This window comes from Tachyglossus aculeatus, chromosome 9 (genome assembly GCF_015852505.1).
Source record: "Tachyglossus aculeatus isolate mTacAcu1 chromosome 9, mTacAcu1.pri, whole genome shotgun sequence".
NCBI lineage: Eukaryota > Metazoa > Chordata > Mammalia > Monotremata > Tachyglossidae > Tachyglossus > Tachyglossus aculeatus.
In genome coordinates, this window is record NC_052074.1 from 44,963,705 (window position 1) to 44,977,068 (window position 13,364).

The 13,364-nt window shown below is 47.9% G+C and overlaps 1 protein-coding gene across 5 annotated transcripts in view; it reads left to right on the forward strand.

Annotated features, from left to right (window-relative positions):
• Positions 1–3,090: 3,090 nt before the first annotated feature.
• The window catches only part of KCNJ3 (potassium inwardly rectifying channel subfamily J member 3), a 125,892-nt gene continuing 115,618 nt past the window's right edge, over positions 3,091–13,364 (forward strand). For all 5 annotated transcript variants that reach the window (XM_038751310.1, XM_038751311.1, XM_038751315.1 and 2 more), the window contains exon 1: positions 3,091–4,040. In XM_038751310.1, the coding sequence (XP_038607238.1) occupies positions 3,354–4,040 (687 nt within the window). In that variant the 5' untranslated portion in view covers positions 3,091–3,353. The remainder of the gene's footprint in view (positions 4,041–13,364) is intronic.

Below are 13,364 nucleotides of genomic sequence, written 5' to 3' on the forward strand. Positions count from 1 at the left end.
CCTCATCCGTCAAAGGGGAATTGAGACTGTGAGCCCCACATGGGACAGGGACAGTGTCCACCCCGATTTGCTTGCATCCACCCCAATGCTTAGTACAGTGCCTGGCACATAGTAAGTGCTTAACATATCGTCATCATTATTGTTGTTATTACTATTATTATATTAATAGCGAAGCTTAGGATGGATAAGCGACCCCAGCCTGGCTCCCTCCCGTCCTCAAGTTTCATAAAATTTGCTAGAGAATATCTCTCTGTTGCCTTGTCAGTCACTGCAAAGCCTTCAGAAGGGAAAACTGCAGCTTGTGATTCTCTGTTAGCTTTAGATTGCTTGGGAGGCAACGCGGCTTAGTGGAAAGAGCACAGGCTTGGGAGTCTGAGATAGTGGGTTCTAATCCCGGCTCTGCTATTTGTCAGCAGTGTGACCATGGGCAAGCCACTTCACTTCTCTATGCCTCAGTTCCCTCATCTAGAAAATGGGGGTGGAGACTGTGAGCCCCACGGGGGACACCCTGATTTACGTTGTATCAACCCCAGCGCTTAGACAAGTGCTTGGCACATAATAAGCGCTTAACAAATACCAACATTATTATTATCGTGGAACCAGAGTCCTTTTTAGTCGCAAGCTTTTGGGCTTTCCCTGTTGCCCCGAGACCACCTGCCAAGTGCCTCTGTAGCTCGGCCCCCCGACCCTTACCGCTAAAACTCCGTGGCCTGAAAGGACTGGCCCCGGGCCCTGGTTCCTTTTAACCCACTTTCATTCAGTCGCATTTATTGAGCGCTCACTGTGTGCAGAGCACTGTACTAAGCGCTTGGTGATGGTGCCCACAGCCAGTCTACATCTGAATTTGTGAAGCGTTCCATATTTTGACACCTGTCTACACGTTTTATTTTGTTGTCTGTCTCCCCCTTCTAGCCTGTGAGCCCGTTGTTGGGCAGGGACCGTCTCTATATGTTGCCGACTTGTACTTCCCAAGCGCTTAGTACAGTGCTCTGCACACAGTAATTGCTCGATAAATACTATTGAATGAATGAATGAAGTTGGAGAGGCACCAGCTGGCAATGTGCAGAGCATCCCCTCCTCCGTGCAGCCCACCTCCCCAGCTCCTGTTTTTGGTCCTGGGGGAGGCTGCTGACTGTGACCTTGGGCGAGTCACTTCACTTCTCTGTGTCTCAGTGACCTCATCTGGAAAATGGGGATTTAGGCTGTGAGCCCCACGTGGGAAAACCTGATTACCTTGTATCCTCCTCCAGCGCTTAGAACGGTGCTTGGCACATAGTAAGTGCCTAACAAATGCGGCCATTATTATTATTATTATTGTTCTCTGCGCCTCAGTGACCTCATCTGGAAAATGGGGATTTAGTGAGCCCCACGTGGGCCAACCTGATCACCTTGGCTCCCTCCCAGCGCTTGGAACGGTGCTTGGCACATAGTAGGCGCTTAACAAATACCATGGTTGTTATTTATGACGCGGGCTGGCGAGCTCGGCTTCCCGGGCGTTGTGGTAAACACTGCGGGCTGGCCGCCGGAGCGGGAGGCGGGGCTGTGAGAGATCGGCAGCTGATTCCGTTTTGCACATAGTAAGCGCTTAATAAATGCCATCATTATTATTGCACATATACCCCCGAACCCCCTCCCCACTCACACTCTGCCCCCCTGCTTCCCTCTTGCGCACGCATGGGGGCGGAGAGAGCGAGGCCCAGCCTTTGAAGCTTGCTTTTCTTCTTTTTTTTTTTTTTGCGGGGTGAGAAGGGGAGTGGATTGTGGCGTCCCGGGCTCCTCCCTCCCATCTTTCCCACCGGGAGGAGGAGGGAAAGCCACCCGGGCGAGGAGAGGAGAAGAACTCCAGGGTATCGCCGCCTGGTCCTCTTCGGGGGCCACGGTCCGGTCCTTGCCCTAGGGGCTGCGGGGGACGCCTGGGTCCTCCGCAAGTGCCTCCGCGACCTTTTCTGACCCTAGGGTGGGAGCTGGGAAGTGGGGGACGCCTGGGTCCTCCACACACGCCTCTGAGCCCTTTCCTGCCCCTAAGGTAGGAGCTGGGAAGTGGGGGACGCCTGGGTCCTCCACACACACCTCTGAGCCCTTTTCTGCCCCTAAGGTAGGAGCTGGGAAGTGGGGGACTCCTGGGTCCGCCGCCCGTGTCTCTGCGCCCTTTCCTGCCCCGAGGGTGGGAGCTGGAAAGTGGGGGACGCCTGGGTCCCTCGCACATGTCTCTGCGCCCTTTCCTGCCCCTAAGGTGGGCAGTGGGGGACGGCTGGGTCCCTCGCACATGCCTCTGAGCCCTATCCTGCCCCTAAGGTAGGAGCTGGGAATTGGGGGACTCCTGGATCCGCCGCGTATGCCTCTGTGCCCTTTCCTGCCCCTAGGGTACTGGGAAGTGGGGGACTCCTGGGTCGACTGCACCTGCTTCTGCGCCCTATCCTTCCCCTAAGGTAGGAGCTGGGAAGTGGGAGACGCCTGGGTCCGCAGCGCATGCCTCTGCGCCCTTTTCTGCCCCTAAGGTAGGAGCTGGGAAGTGGGGGACTCCTGGGTCCTCCGCCCGTGTCTCTGCGCCCCATCCTACCCCTAAGGTAGGAGCTGGGAAGTGGGGGACTCCTGGGTCCTCCGCCCATGCCTCTGAGCCCCATCCTGCCCCTAAGGTAGGAGCTGGGAAGTGGGGGACTCCTGGGTCCTCCGTCCATCCTGCCCCTAAGGTAGGAGCTGGGAAGTGGGGGACTCCTGGGTCCCCCGCCCATGTCTCTGCGCCTCATCCTGCCCCTAAGGTAGGAGCTGGGAAGTGGGGGACTCCTGGGTCCTCCGTCCATCCTGCCCCTAAGGTAGGAGCTGGGAAGTGGGGGACTCCTGGGTCCCCCGCCCATGCCTCTGAGCCCCATCCTTCCCCTAAGGTAGGAGCTGGGAAGTGGGGGACTCCTGGGTCCTCCACACACGCCTCTGAGCCCTTTCCTGCCCCTAAGGTAGGAGCTGGGAAGTGGGGGGACTCCTGGGTCCGCACTTAGGGTGGGGTAGGAGCTGGGGGGCGGGGGGGGGGAAGCAGGGGTGTCGAGAGATCGGTCTCTCTCTCCCCTGTCCCCCCCCCCCCCCCACTCCCCATCCCCCCTTTGCGTCTCGGCCGGAGGACCGGGAGGGAGGGCAAGGTCCGGTACTGATGGATCGGCTCCAAACTTGCAGGCGCGCACCTTTGGGGAGGGGGCGGCCGTGACCCTGGGCCCCACGGCCTGCCAGCCCCTCCGGCTCCCGGGGAGGAGGAGACCCGGGGGTCCTGTGCGGGAGGAGGAGGAGGAAGGAGGTCCGTCTCCATCTTCCCGGGCTTTCGGGTGTCCAGCGGTGGGCCCCAGGCTGGCCGGCCCCTCCGGAGCATGTCCGCCCTCCGCAGGAAATTTGGCGACGACTACCAGGTGGTGACCACCTCGTCCAGCGGGTCGGGGTTGCGGCCGGCCGGTGTCCCGCCGTGCCCGCCGCGCAGGAAAAGGCAGCGCTTCGTGGACAAGAACGGGCGCTGCAACGTGCAGCATGGCAACCTGGGCAGCGAGACCAGCCGCTACCTGTCCGACCTCTTCACCACCCTGGTGGACCTCAAGTGGCGCTGGAACCTGTCCATCTTCATCCTCACCTACACCGTGGCCTGGCTGTTCATGGCCTCCATGTGGTGGGCCATCGCCTACACGCGCGGGGACCTGAGCCAGGCCCACGCGGGCAACTACACGCCCTGCGTGGCCAACGTCTACAACTTCCCCTCGGCCTTCCTCTTCTTCATCGAGACGGAGGCCACCATCGGCTACGGCTACCGCTACATCACCGACAAGTGCCCCGAGGGCATCATCCTCTTCCTCTTCCAGTCCATCCTGGGCTCCATCGTGGACGCCTTCCTCATCGGCTGCATGTTCATCAAGATGTCCCAGCCCAAGAAACGGGCGGAGACGCTCATGTTCAGCGAGCACGCGGTCATCTCCATGCGCGACGGCCGGCTGACGCTCATGTTCCGGGTGGGCAACCTCAGGAACAGCCACATGGTCTCCGCTCAGATCCGCTGCAAGCTGCTCAAAGTGAGTGCCGAGTCCCCAGAGACCCCTCCGGCCCCTTGGTTGAGTGCTTCGTAGGTGCCAGGCCAAGTAATAATAATAATGATAATGATAGTATTTGTTAAGCGCTTACTATGTGCCAAGCCCTGTTCTAAGTGCTAGGGGAGATACAAGGGAATCAGGTTGTCCCACGTGGGGCTCACAGTCTTAATCCCCATTTTACAGGTGAGGTAACTGAGGCCCGGAGAAGTGAATTGACTTGCCCAAAGTCACACAGCTGACAAGTGGCGGAGCTGGGATCAGAACCCGTGACCTCTGACTCCCAAGCCCGGGCTCTTTCCACTGAGCCATGCTGCTGTACTGAATGCTGGAGGGGATTTGGGCTAATCAGGTTGGACACGGCCCCTGTGTCCGGGTGGGGCTCACAGGCTTCAACCCCATTTTACAGAGGAGGGAACGGAGGCTCAGGGGAGTTAAGTCACTTGTCCAAGGTTGAGTGGCGGAACTGGAATTAGAACCCAGGTCCTTCTAACTTCCAGGCCTGGGCTTCGTCCGTAAGGTTACGCTGCTCTGTGCTTCACGGCCCCTCCAGGTTCCATCTATCATGCAAACAATCAATCGGTGACCTTTATTGAGTTCTTACTCTGTGCAGAACATCGCACCGAGCGTTTGGGAGAGTACAGTGTAACAGAGCTTGTGGGCACCTTACCTGCCCACCATAAGCTTTACAGCCTAGAGGACTGTAGCCTTGCCTCATCCTTTCCTCATCCCGTCCCTTGTCCCAGGAAAACCCCCTCTGCCCTGAATGCCTGTGGTCATCCAGGAGAACAGGAATCTTTGTATCACTTTGTGTAACACTGGCGTCCCCCCCCCCCCCACGCCTTTTTAATGGTATTTAAGTGCTTACTATGTGTCAAACACTGTTCTAAGTGCTGGGGTAAGTACAGATTAATTAGGCTGGACATAGTCCCTGTCCTACATGAGGCTCACAGTCTAAGTAGGTGGGAGAACAGGTATTTAATCCCCATTTTATAGTTGAGGAAACTGAGGTGCAGACAACCTAAGTGACTTGCCCAGGGTTGCACGGGAAGCAGTTAGCAGACCTGGGATTAGAACCCAGGTCCTCTGACTCTCAGCCCCATGCTCTTTCCACTAAGCCTCTCTGCCCACCATCCCCCTTCCTGAGGTCTGCGAGGGTGTGCCCCATTTCCTCCTTGTTAACCCAATAATAATAATGATGATGGCATTTATTAAGTGCTTACTATGTGCAAAACACTGTTTTAAGCACTGGAGAGGTTACAAGGTGATCAGGTTGTCCTACGGGAGGCTCACGGTCTTAATCCCCATTTTCCAGATGAGGTAACTAAGGCACAGAGAAGTTAAGTGACTTCCCCAGAGTCACACAGCTGATAATTAGTGGAGCTGGGATTTGAACCCATGACCTCTGACTCCAAAGCCCCTGCTGCCCAAGCAGCACATCGCTGCCTTGTTGTCAGAGACCCTGTATGTCTCGACTAAGAGTTGCCCCATCCAGCAGCTTCTAGTTGCAAGAAGCAGGTGCTGCCTTGTAGGTTATCCCCAACCTAATTCCTCTTTCAATCAATGATATTTGTTGAGCACTTACTGTGTGCAGAGCACTGTACTAAACGCTTAGGAGAGTACAAATACAGCAGAACTAGCAGACACATACCCTACCCTTAATGAGCTTACAGTCTAGAGGGGGAGATAGACATTAATATAAATAAACGATCTATAGTATTTAATTTCAAGACACGTACCAAAGGGCTGTGGGATTGAGGGTGAGGTGAATATCAAATGTCCAAAGGTCACGGATCCAAAAGCCTAGATGACACAGAAGGGAGAGTGAGCCAGGGAAAAGAGGGCTTTCTCTCTTAACCGTTTTCCTGGTCTTCTGAGGACTAAAGGCTGTACTAGCCTTTGAACAAGTTGGGTGCTGTACTAGCCTTTGAACAAGTTGGGTCTTCCAGACCCCACTGACCCCTGGGTTGACCACATTAATTAAAGCCAGGATGATGGCTGCTGTCCTAGGAGGGAAAGGAAAATGACTGTCCCTAGTCCCAAATCTCTTTTAGACTATAACGTTTTTCTGTAACCTCAGTCAAAAAGTGAAATCTATTTTGGGAAGGCTGAAGTGCCTCTATTTACCATCCCTAATCTTTGTCAAACTGTGGACCTTACTTGGAAGAATGCCTCCAACCCTTAGCAGTTTAAATGACAAAAATGACATTTTGCATGGGGGGTCATTAGAACAGTGTCTATCACTTAAAGTGGGCTCTACAATGAACCAGGGGATGTAACTGGCCTGATTCCAGTACCCCTGGGAAAAATGGGACAAAAATGTGTTTAACTGCCATTTTTTCCCTCTGAATTATGTGAATTAATTATTTCCAAGAGATTTTAGAGCGGGGCCATTTTTAATTAGGATGAAGTTTGAAAAGGTGACCGCAATGGAAATATTTAATATTCTTTTGCAGATATATCTCACACACTGATGCCAGTTTCAGAATTTAATATGCACAATAGCCTCAAATCTGGCAATCATTTTTAAGGGCATGCCAGGGAGAGATGAAATCTCCTTTTCAGGCTTCAAGAAAACAGTTCTGTACATTGCTTTCTCAAGTGTAAACTCAGAACTATCTTTGAAATTGCCCCCCCTGGACATTTGTACAGAAAGTTCTGTGGTACAGCCTTGCATGGAACTAATTTCATCTCCATAATGTAAAATTAATTTTCAACTTTGCTGCTAGAGATGAGGTTTAAAATCCTGCACAAACCTAGACGTGTGTTCAGCGCATCATATGTTTTTGGTATGCGTATGTCAGTGCTTTTTGACTTTGTTGGAAAGGGAGAAAGGAAAGGGACATTTGGGTGGTTAGAGAAGGTGTAAACTCAGAGTGGAGTATGAATGTTTCACTTTTAGGGGCCCAACAAACTTTGTCAACAGCTCCTTAACAAAAAGCCAACAAATTACCAAAAGCAAGCAGATTACTCTTAGCCAAGCAAATGTGCCTAGGATTCGATTTGGGCCAAAATTCCCTTAGAATTCGGTGAAATATCACTAGTGATGCTAGGACTTTTAATTAAAAGGGCCGCTCCATACTACAGATTTAAAATAGTAGTGCAAGAATACTCATAGAAACCAAAAAATGGTATTCTTTCACCCAAAAGGATTCTGAAGACACTTTATGTCCAAGTAGCCTCTGTCAAAGAATGCCCAAGTATCTTTAATTGGATCTTAAAAGCAGCCCTAGAATTTCATTTTATTTCCTCCTGTTTGCCCTCTTACCTCAGATGGGGGCCATGCTTACACCGACCCAGGCCATAAAGCATCTCCTCTTTTATAAAAGTTCTCAGAGCAGGGTTCATCAACTTTGCAATGTTTAACCAGCCTCACCAACAGGAAATCTTTCCTTAATCAGAGTGCAACATAATAGAATTCTAGCACAGCTACAATGTAGACTAGTTGTGGCTGTTTTCTCAGTTTACACAAACAAGTAAAACATGCTTTTCTCAATAAAATGAACTCCTTGATTAAGCAAAAGAGTATAAAACACAAGAGGATGTTAACTATGTTTGAGTGACCCTCCCATCCCTCCTACAGTAATGAAATTGCATGGTCAGACTTGCAATATGGTTAATTCATCTTTTTACTGTTTATTTCCATCGGATAAAGTGGATTAATAGAATGTCAGGGCACTTTATTTAGTAAAAGACACATTTCCCCAAGGCTCCTCTCCAAAGTGCAAGAAGTCCAATGACTAGTGTTGAAATGCCAAATTCTCTAACATTGATATTTCACTGGAATATTAATGCAGAAGAAAACTCTCCTAAAACGGTATTGCACATTGGCTAATGATAGTTTTCCTCTGCATTAATATTCCAGCAAGATTTCAGTGTTAAAGAATTTGCAACATTCGAGTAGCCAGTATCATGAGAGTACTGGGGTGATGATCTTCGGGATAATACAGTAAACCTAGCCAGCTCTTCATTATCCAACAGCTGATTATCCACTTTGTGAATGACCTAGGTCCCTCCCTTCTCCTCCTCCTCTTCTTCATCCTTTTTGGGCATTTCACAGTTCATTAACATCTATACCAGAAGGAGGGTCGGGGAGAAGTGAAAGGAAACCAGTTAGTTTTGCTGCATGTCAACAACGTTGACATAATACTTAATGTTGATTTAGAGTAAAGTGAATGGCTAAACTGCTGCTTTGGGATCATTCATAGATTTTAATTTTCATTGTTCCCTTCAATACTATGAATTTATCTATACAAAGTGAATTTATGATACTTTAAAAAAATCATTTCAGTCAGTTTACAGTGGTAATCTGAATTCTCTAATTCAGCTGTTTTCCTACCAAGATTAATCAGATAATTGCTCAACCCTTCTTTTACTTTTTCTTTTACTTTCCCCAACAGTACTTTATGGACACTCTTTAGTCCCGAAACTGCCCTATTAGGATGGGATGCAGGGCCTTCAAATTTTAATTTTCTGGGAAACTGCTGTCAGATTTAATCTTCTATTCATTTTGTAAATTAAGGGATCAGAGAGAGTGGAGTAGTCAAAGAGCATCCTAGTCATTGCGGGGAGGTAAGGGGTTTGGGGGAGACAGCGAAGTGAAATGATTCACCCAAGGTCACACAGCAGAAATGTGACAGAGCCGGGATTAGACTGACCAGAGGTTGACTCGGATATTCCCGTATTTGTACTTTTGATAGCAAACCAGAGCCTGTAGACCAGCCTTGTTTCGCTCTGAATTTGCAGACAAATCTCAGACAGGCCAGGCTTGTGTTTGGAGGGATTCCCATAATGGTGTTCCTTCAATCAATCAATCAATCATATTTATTGAGCGCTTACTGTGTGCAGAGCACTGTACTGAGCACTTGGGAAGTACAAGTTGGCAACATATAGAGACAGTCCCTACCCAGTGATACCAGTGGTCTCACAGTCTAAAATCAATTGAACTTATTGAATGCTTACTGTGTTCAAAGCACTGCACTAAGCACTGTGGGGAGTACAATACTATAGAGTTGGTAGACACAATCCTCACCCATGAGAGTCTTTATTCTTCACCAGGAGGACACAGGATCCTCGGGATGACCTGTATCATGTAGGATTCTAATTCATCCTGGACATATTCATATATATATATGTGTGTGTGTGTGTGTGTGTGTGTGTGAGAGAGAGAGAGAGAGAGAGAGAGAGAGAGAGAGAGAGACAGAGAGATCTGAAGTTGGCAAAGCTTATAGGATAAATCCCAGAAGCTCTTGCTTCCCTCTCCCTCACAATCTAAGGCTAGTGGAGCAGCCTAGCATAGTCTGTCAGGAGAACGTGTTTTCCCATTCACTTAAAGCACTGTTAGGAAGGGGTAGCAATCTCTGAATTAAAATATGAAGGCTATTGAGCTCCCTGGTGGAAGAGACTTTTAAAATACAAGGAATTGGTGGTTATAGTTTGCTGTTGGACTCTCATATATCCCACCTTCTGTTGTGGAGAGACAGGGTGGGAGAGAGAAGAAACATTGTGCCCTAATGAATAGACCAAGAGCCTGGGAATCAGAAGGACCTGATTTCCTTCGTATTTATTGAGCACTTACTGTGTGTGGAACACTGTAGTAAGTGTTTGGGAGAGTACTATACAACAATAAACACATTCCCTGCCCACAACAAGCTTACAGTCTAATCCTGGCTCCTCCACTTGCTTGCTTCACTTGTTTGGGCAAGTCACTTCACTTTATGACTCAGTTACCTCATCTGTAAAATGGGGATTAATACTGTGAGCCCCATGTGAGTCATGGACTGTTTAGCTTGTATCTACCCCAGTGCTTTCTACACTGTTTGGCACATGGTAAGGGTTTAACAGATATCATAAAAAAAAGAACAACGAGGAAATGCCAGTTTATATATGGGTTAAATTTCTAGTTGAGCCCAAGTAGGAAAGGATGACAACTTTGTCACCAGTTGGCTCAGTCATATATTCATGTCTGTCTCCAGTCAGTGCTTACCAGAATCCTGCTAATTACAATGTGTTTCATCAACCAGGGTCAGTTGTCAGGTTATAGTATATTAAAAAGGGGCAGGTTTCAGAGCCTCAGGTTTTGGAAAGGAAACATTAGCTACATAAAGCACTTTTTTTTTTCCAGTGCAAACCTGTCAGGGATTTTTGCTTTAACAGGTGTCTAAGTGGGGACTAATTTTCTCAAAGGGGGATCAAGTCAGGTTAACTGTAAGAGCAAAGTTTTAAAGAAAAAACTGTTCAAAAATATCAGGGCTTAAAAATAAAATGACAACTTCCACTTCGACTTGGGCGGGCTTTTGAATCCACCAATTCCGAATCGGGAATTAAGGTTCCAGAAGGAACTAGCACATCTTGGTTATGTAAGCCAATCCCCTGCTTGAAATTTCTTTTTTTTTTTTTTTTGTTCGTTTTTGCCCCAGGGAGTAGAGAGATTCCTTGTGTAATTTCAGGAGAAAACCTTTGCGATAATGGAAGCTAGATCTTCAGAACTGGAATAAAAAATTAATTATATTCATCTCTTAGATTTACCCCCAAATTACTTCCCGTTGCCTAAAGTCCCCTAAGATCTCTCTCCACACCCCTCTCTTTTTTTCAAACCTGTTACCATATCTACCTCCTTTCCAGGGTTGTCAGAAGTATAGTACTTGTATCAGACCTTTACTCTCTAGCAGAAAAGAATCATATAAATCCACCATGGTTTCTTTAACTGCAATTTGTTCCATGGTTTGTTTCTAAATTTAAACTTTGAAAGATTTCTCCTGCCTGGTTAATTTCTTCTCAGGAATCCTTTGTGAGGGATGGGCATAGTGTTGAGGGGAAAATACTCCAAAATTCACTTCTAGATCTAGAAAGTTGGGGTCCCTCTCTAAGCAATGCAGGTTGGAGCTCATTGGTAAAGAGAGAGAAATCTACTATGTTTTCCTTTATCCTGACACTCTTTCCATTCTTGAGGATAAGGAAAGTTAATTTACAGATCCAGTCCTCTGTTTCTTTCCCCTCCCTCCACCTCCCCCCCCTATTCTTTTGTAGCTATTCTGTTCACCTCTTCCAAAGATGTTTCCACAACTTCCTTGGTTACTATCTGTTCCCAGGACTGAAAATGAATTTTGTGGGTTTTTTTCTTCAATAATGAATTTTTCAGTTGGGGTCTTGGAGCATTCATAATTTTCTGTCATGATACGACTAATCATAAATTCTAGGTGTTAGTCTAATAACAGCAATCTATTCCAGCTATATTCCCATGCTGCAGGATTCTCCCTCCCTCCCTCCCTCCCTCCTTCTCTCCCTCCTTCTCTCCCTCCTTCTCTCCCTCCTTCTCTCCCTCCTTCTCTCCCTCCTTCTCTCCCTCCTTCTCTCCCTCCTTCTCTCCCTCCTTCTCTCCCTCCTTCTCTCCCTCCTTCTCTCCCTCCTTCTCTCCCTCCTTCTCTCCCTCCCTCCTTCTCTCCCTCCCTCCTTCTCTCCCTCCCTCCTTCTCCCTCCCTCTCTCTCCCTCCCTCTCTCCCTCTCTCCCTCTCTCCCTCTCTCCCTCTCTCCCTCTCTCCCCCTCTCCCCCTCTCCCCCTCTCCCTCTGTCCCTCCCCCCACTTTTCCATATTCTTTCCTTTCCACATTCTTTCTCCTTTAAACACATACTTATCTACATATGCATACATTATACTTTCAGACCAATATTAGTAACTTTAACATTTTATTTGCTGCTCTGACAAAGGACAGTGGGATAAGCCCTTAGTACAGTGCTCTGCACACAGTAAGCACTCAATAAATACGATTGAATGAATGAACAAGAGGGAAAGCTGATCCAGTCAGTATCTCTACCCATTAGAATTTTTATCTGAAAACGGTACCCAGTGATTACAGTCTGGAAAAAGAGAGCTGAGATGAGAGGTGGAAATTCATTTTAGATCGGAAAGAGAATCATAGGATTATAAAGTGGAATGGGTTCTTGACTGAGCCTCCAGGCCAGGAATTTTAGGAGACCTAGGAGGAGGGAGAGGCGTTAGTACAATTTATAGAATGATGATTCTGGAATTATCCCAACCTGCCGACAGAAACAGAAGACTGGATCGATCAATCAGTCATATTTCTTGAGTCCTTAATGTGTTCAGAGCCCTGTACTAAGCGCTTGGCCGAGCACAATAGAACAGAGTTGATAGATACATTCCCTGACAACACCATCTGCTGGCCTTGGTTTGGCTTGGCTCTGAGACAGGAGAACCAGGACTGGGTGAGAGAGATGGTATTGATCTGAGGTTTCCTCACATCTTGTTCTGCTCCTTATCTCCTCTGTAAACCCTGACAAAGACCAGGTTGTCTTCTCCCGCCGTGGGAGATGAATTTATCGGTCATCACTGAGTACATTTCCCTTCTTCTAGGCAAGTCTTCACCTAAAATTTCAAAGATAAATGAGACTTTTAGTGTAGTGGCTATAATTCATTTCTCATCTCCCAAGTCTATGTTTCCCATTTCACCTCAACCTCTAACAAAACACCTCAACACTTATCTATACACCCCTCAACTGCAGCTTTATACTCTGTTGCTTCCTCTACCTGAATTCATTGCAGTGTCTTTCTCTCTCCTGCTAGACAGTAAACTCTTTGGGAGCAGACATCATGTCTACTAACTCTATTGTATTTTCCAAAGTGTTTGGAAGTAACACTCAGTAAATACTACTTATGAATGGTTAATTTATTGAGCACCTACTGGATGCAATGCATCGAGAAGCAGTATGGCCCAGTGGAAAGAGCCCGGGCTCTGAAGTCAGAGGTCATGGGTTCAAATCCTGACTCCACCACTTGTCAGTTGTGTGACTTTGGGCAAGTCACTTCACTTGTCTGTGCCTCAGTTACCTCATCTGTAAAATGGAGATGAAGACTGTGAGCCCCCTGTGGGACAGCCTGATTACCTTGTAATCTCCCCAGTGCTTAGAACAGTGATTTGCACATAGTAAGCGCTTAATAAATGCCATAAAAAATGCACTGTACTAAACACTTCTGAAAACACAGTGTAAGAAAGTGATTTGTTCCCTGATCACAAAGGGATTATGCTGGTAACAGAGGAGACAGATATAAAAATATTTGCACCTAGAATGATCAGGTGACTTCAAACCCTCAGTGACCTGTCAGCAAGCAATCTGTATGTATGAGTTAAATTGTAGAACCTTTGCTTTTCCACTTCTGCTGTGTTCAGAAGTATTTAGATAATGGGATTTTAGTTACTATACATCTGATGATTTGTCATGCTACCACGCTGAAAGACATGGGTCATTAGTTTCATTTGATGCCTTTAAGATAACTCTTAGCCTTCTCTTTCC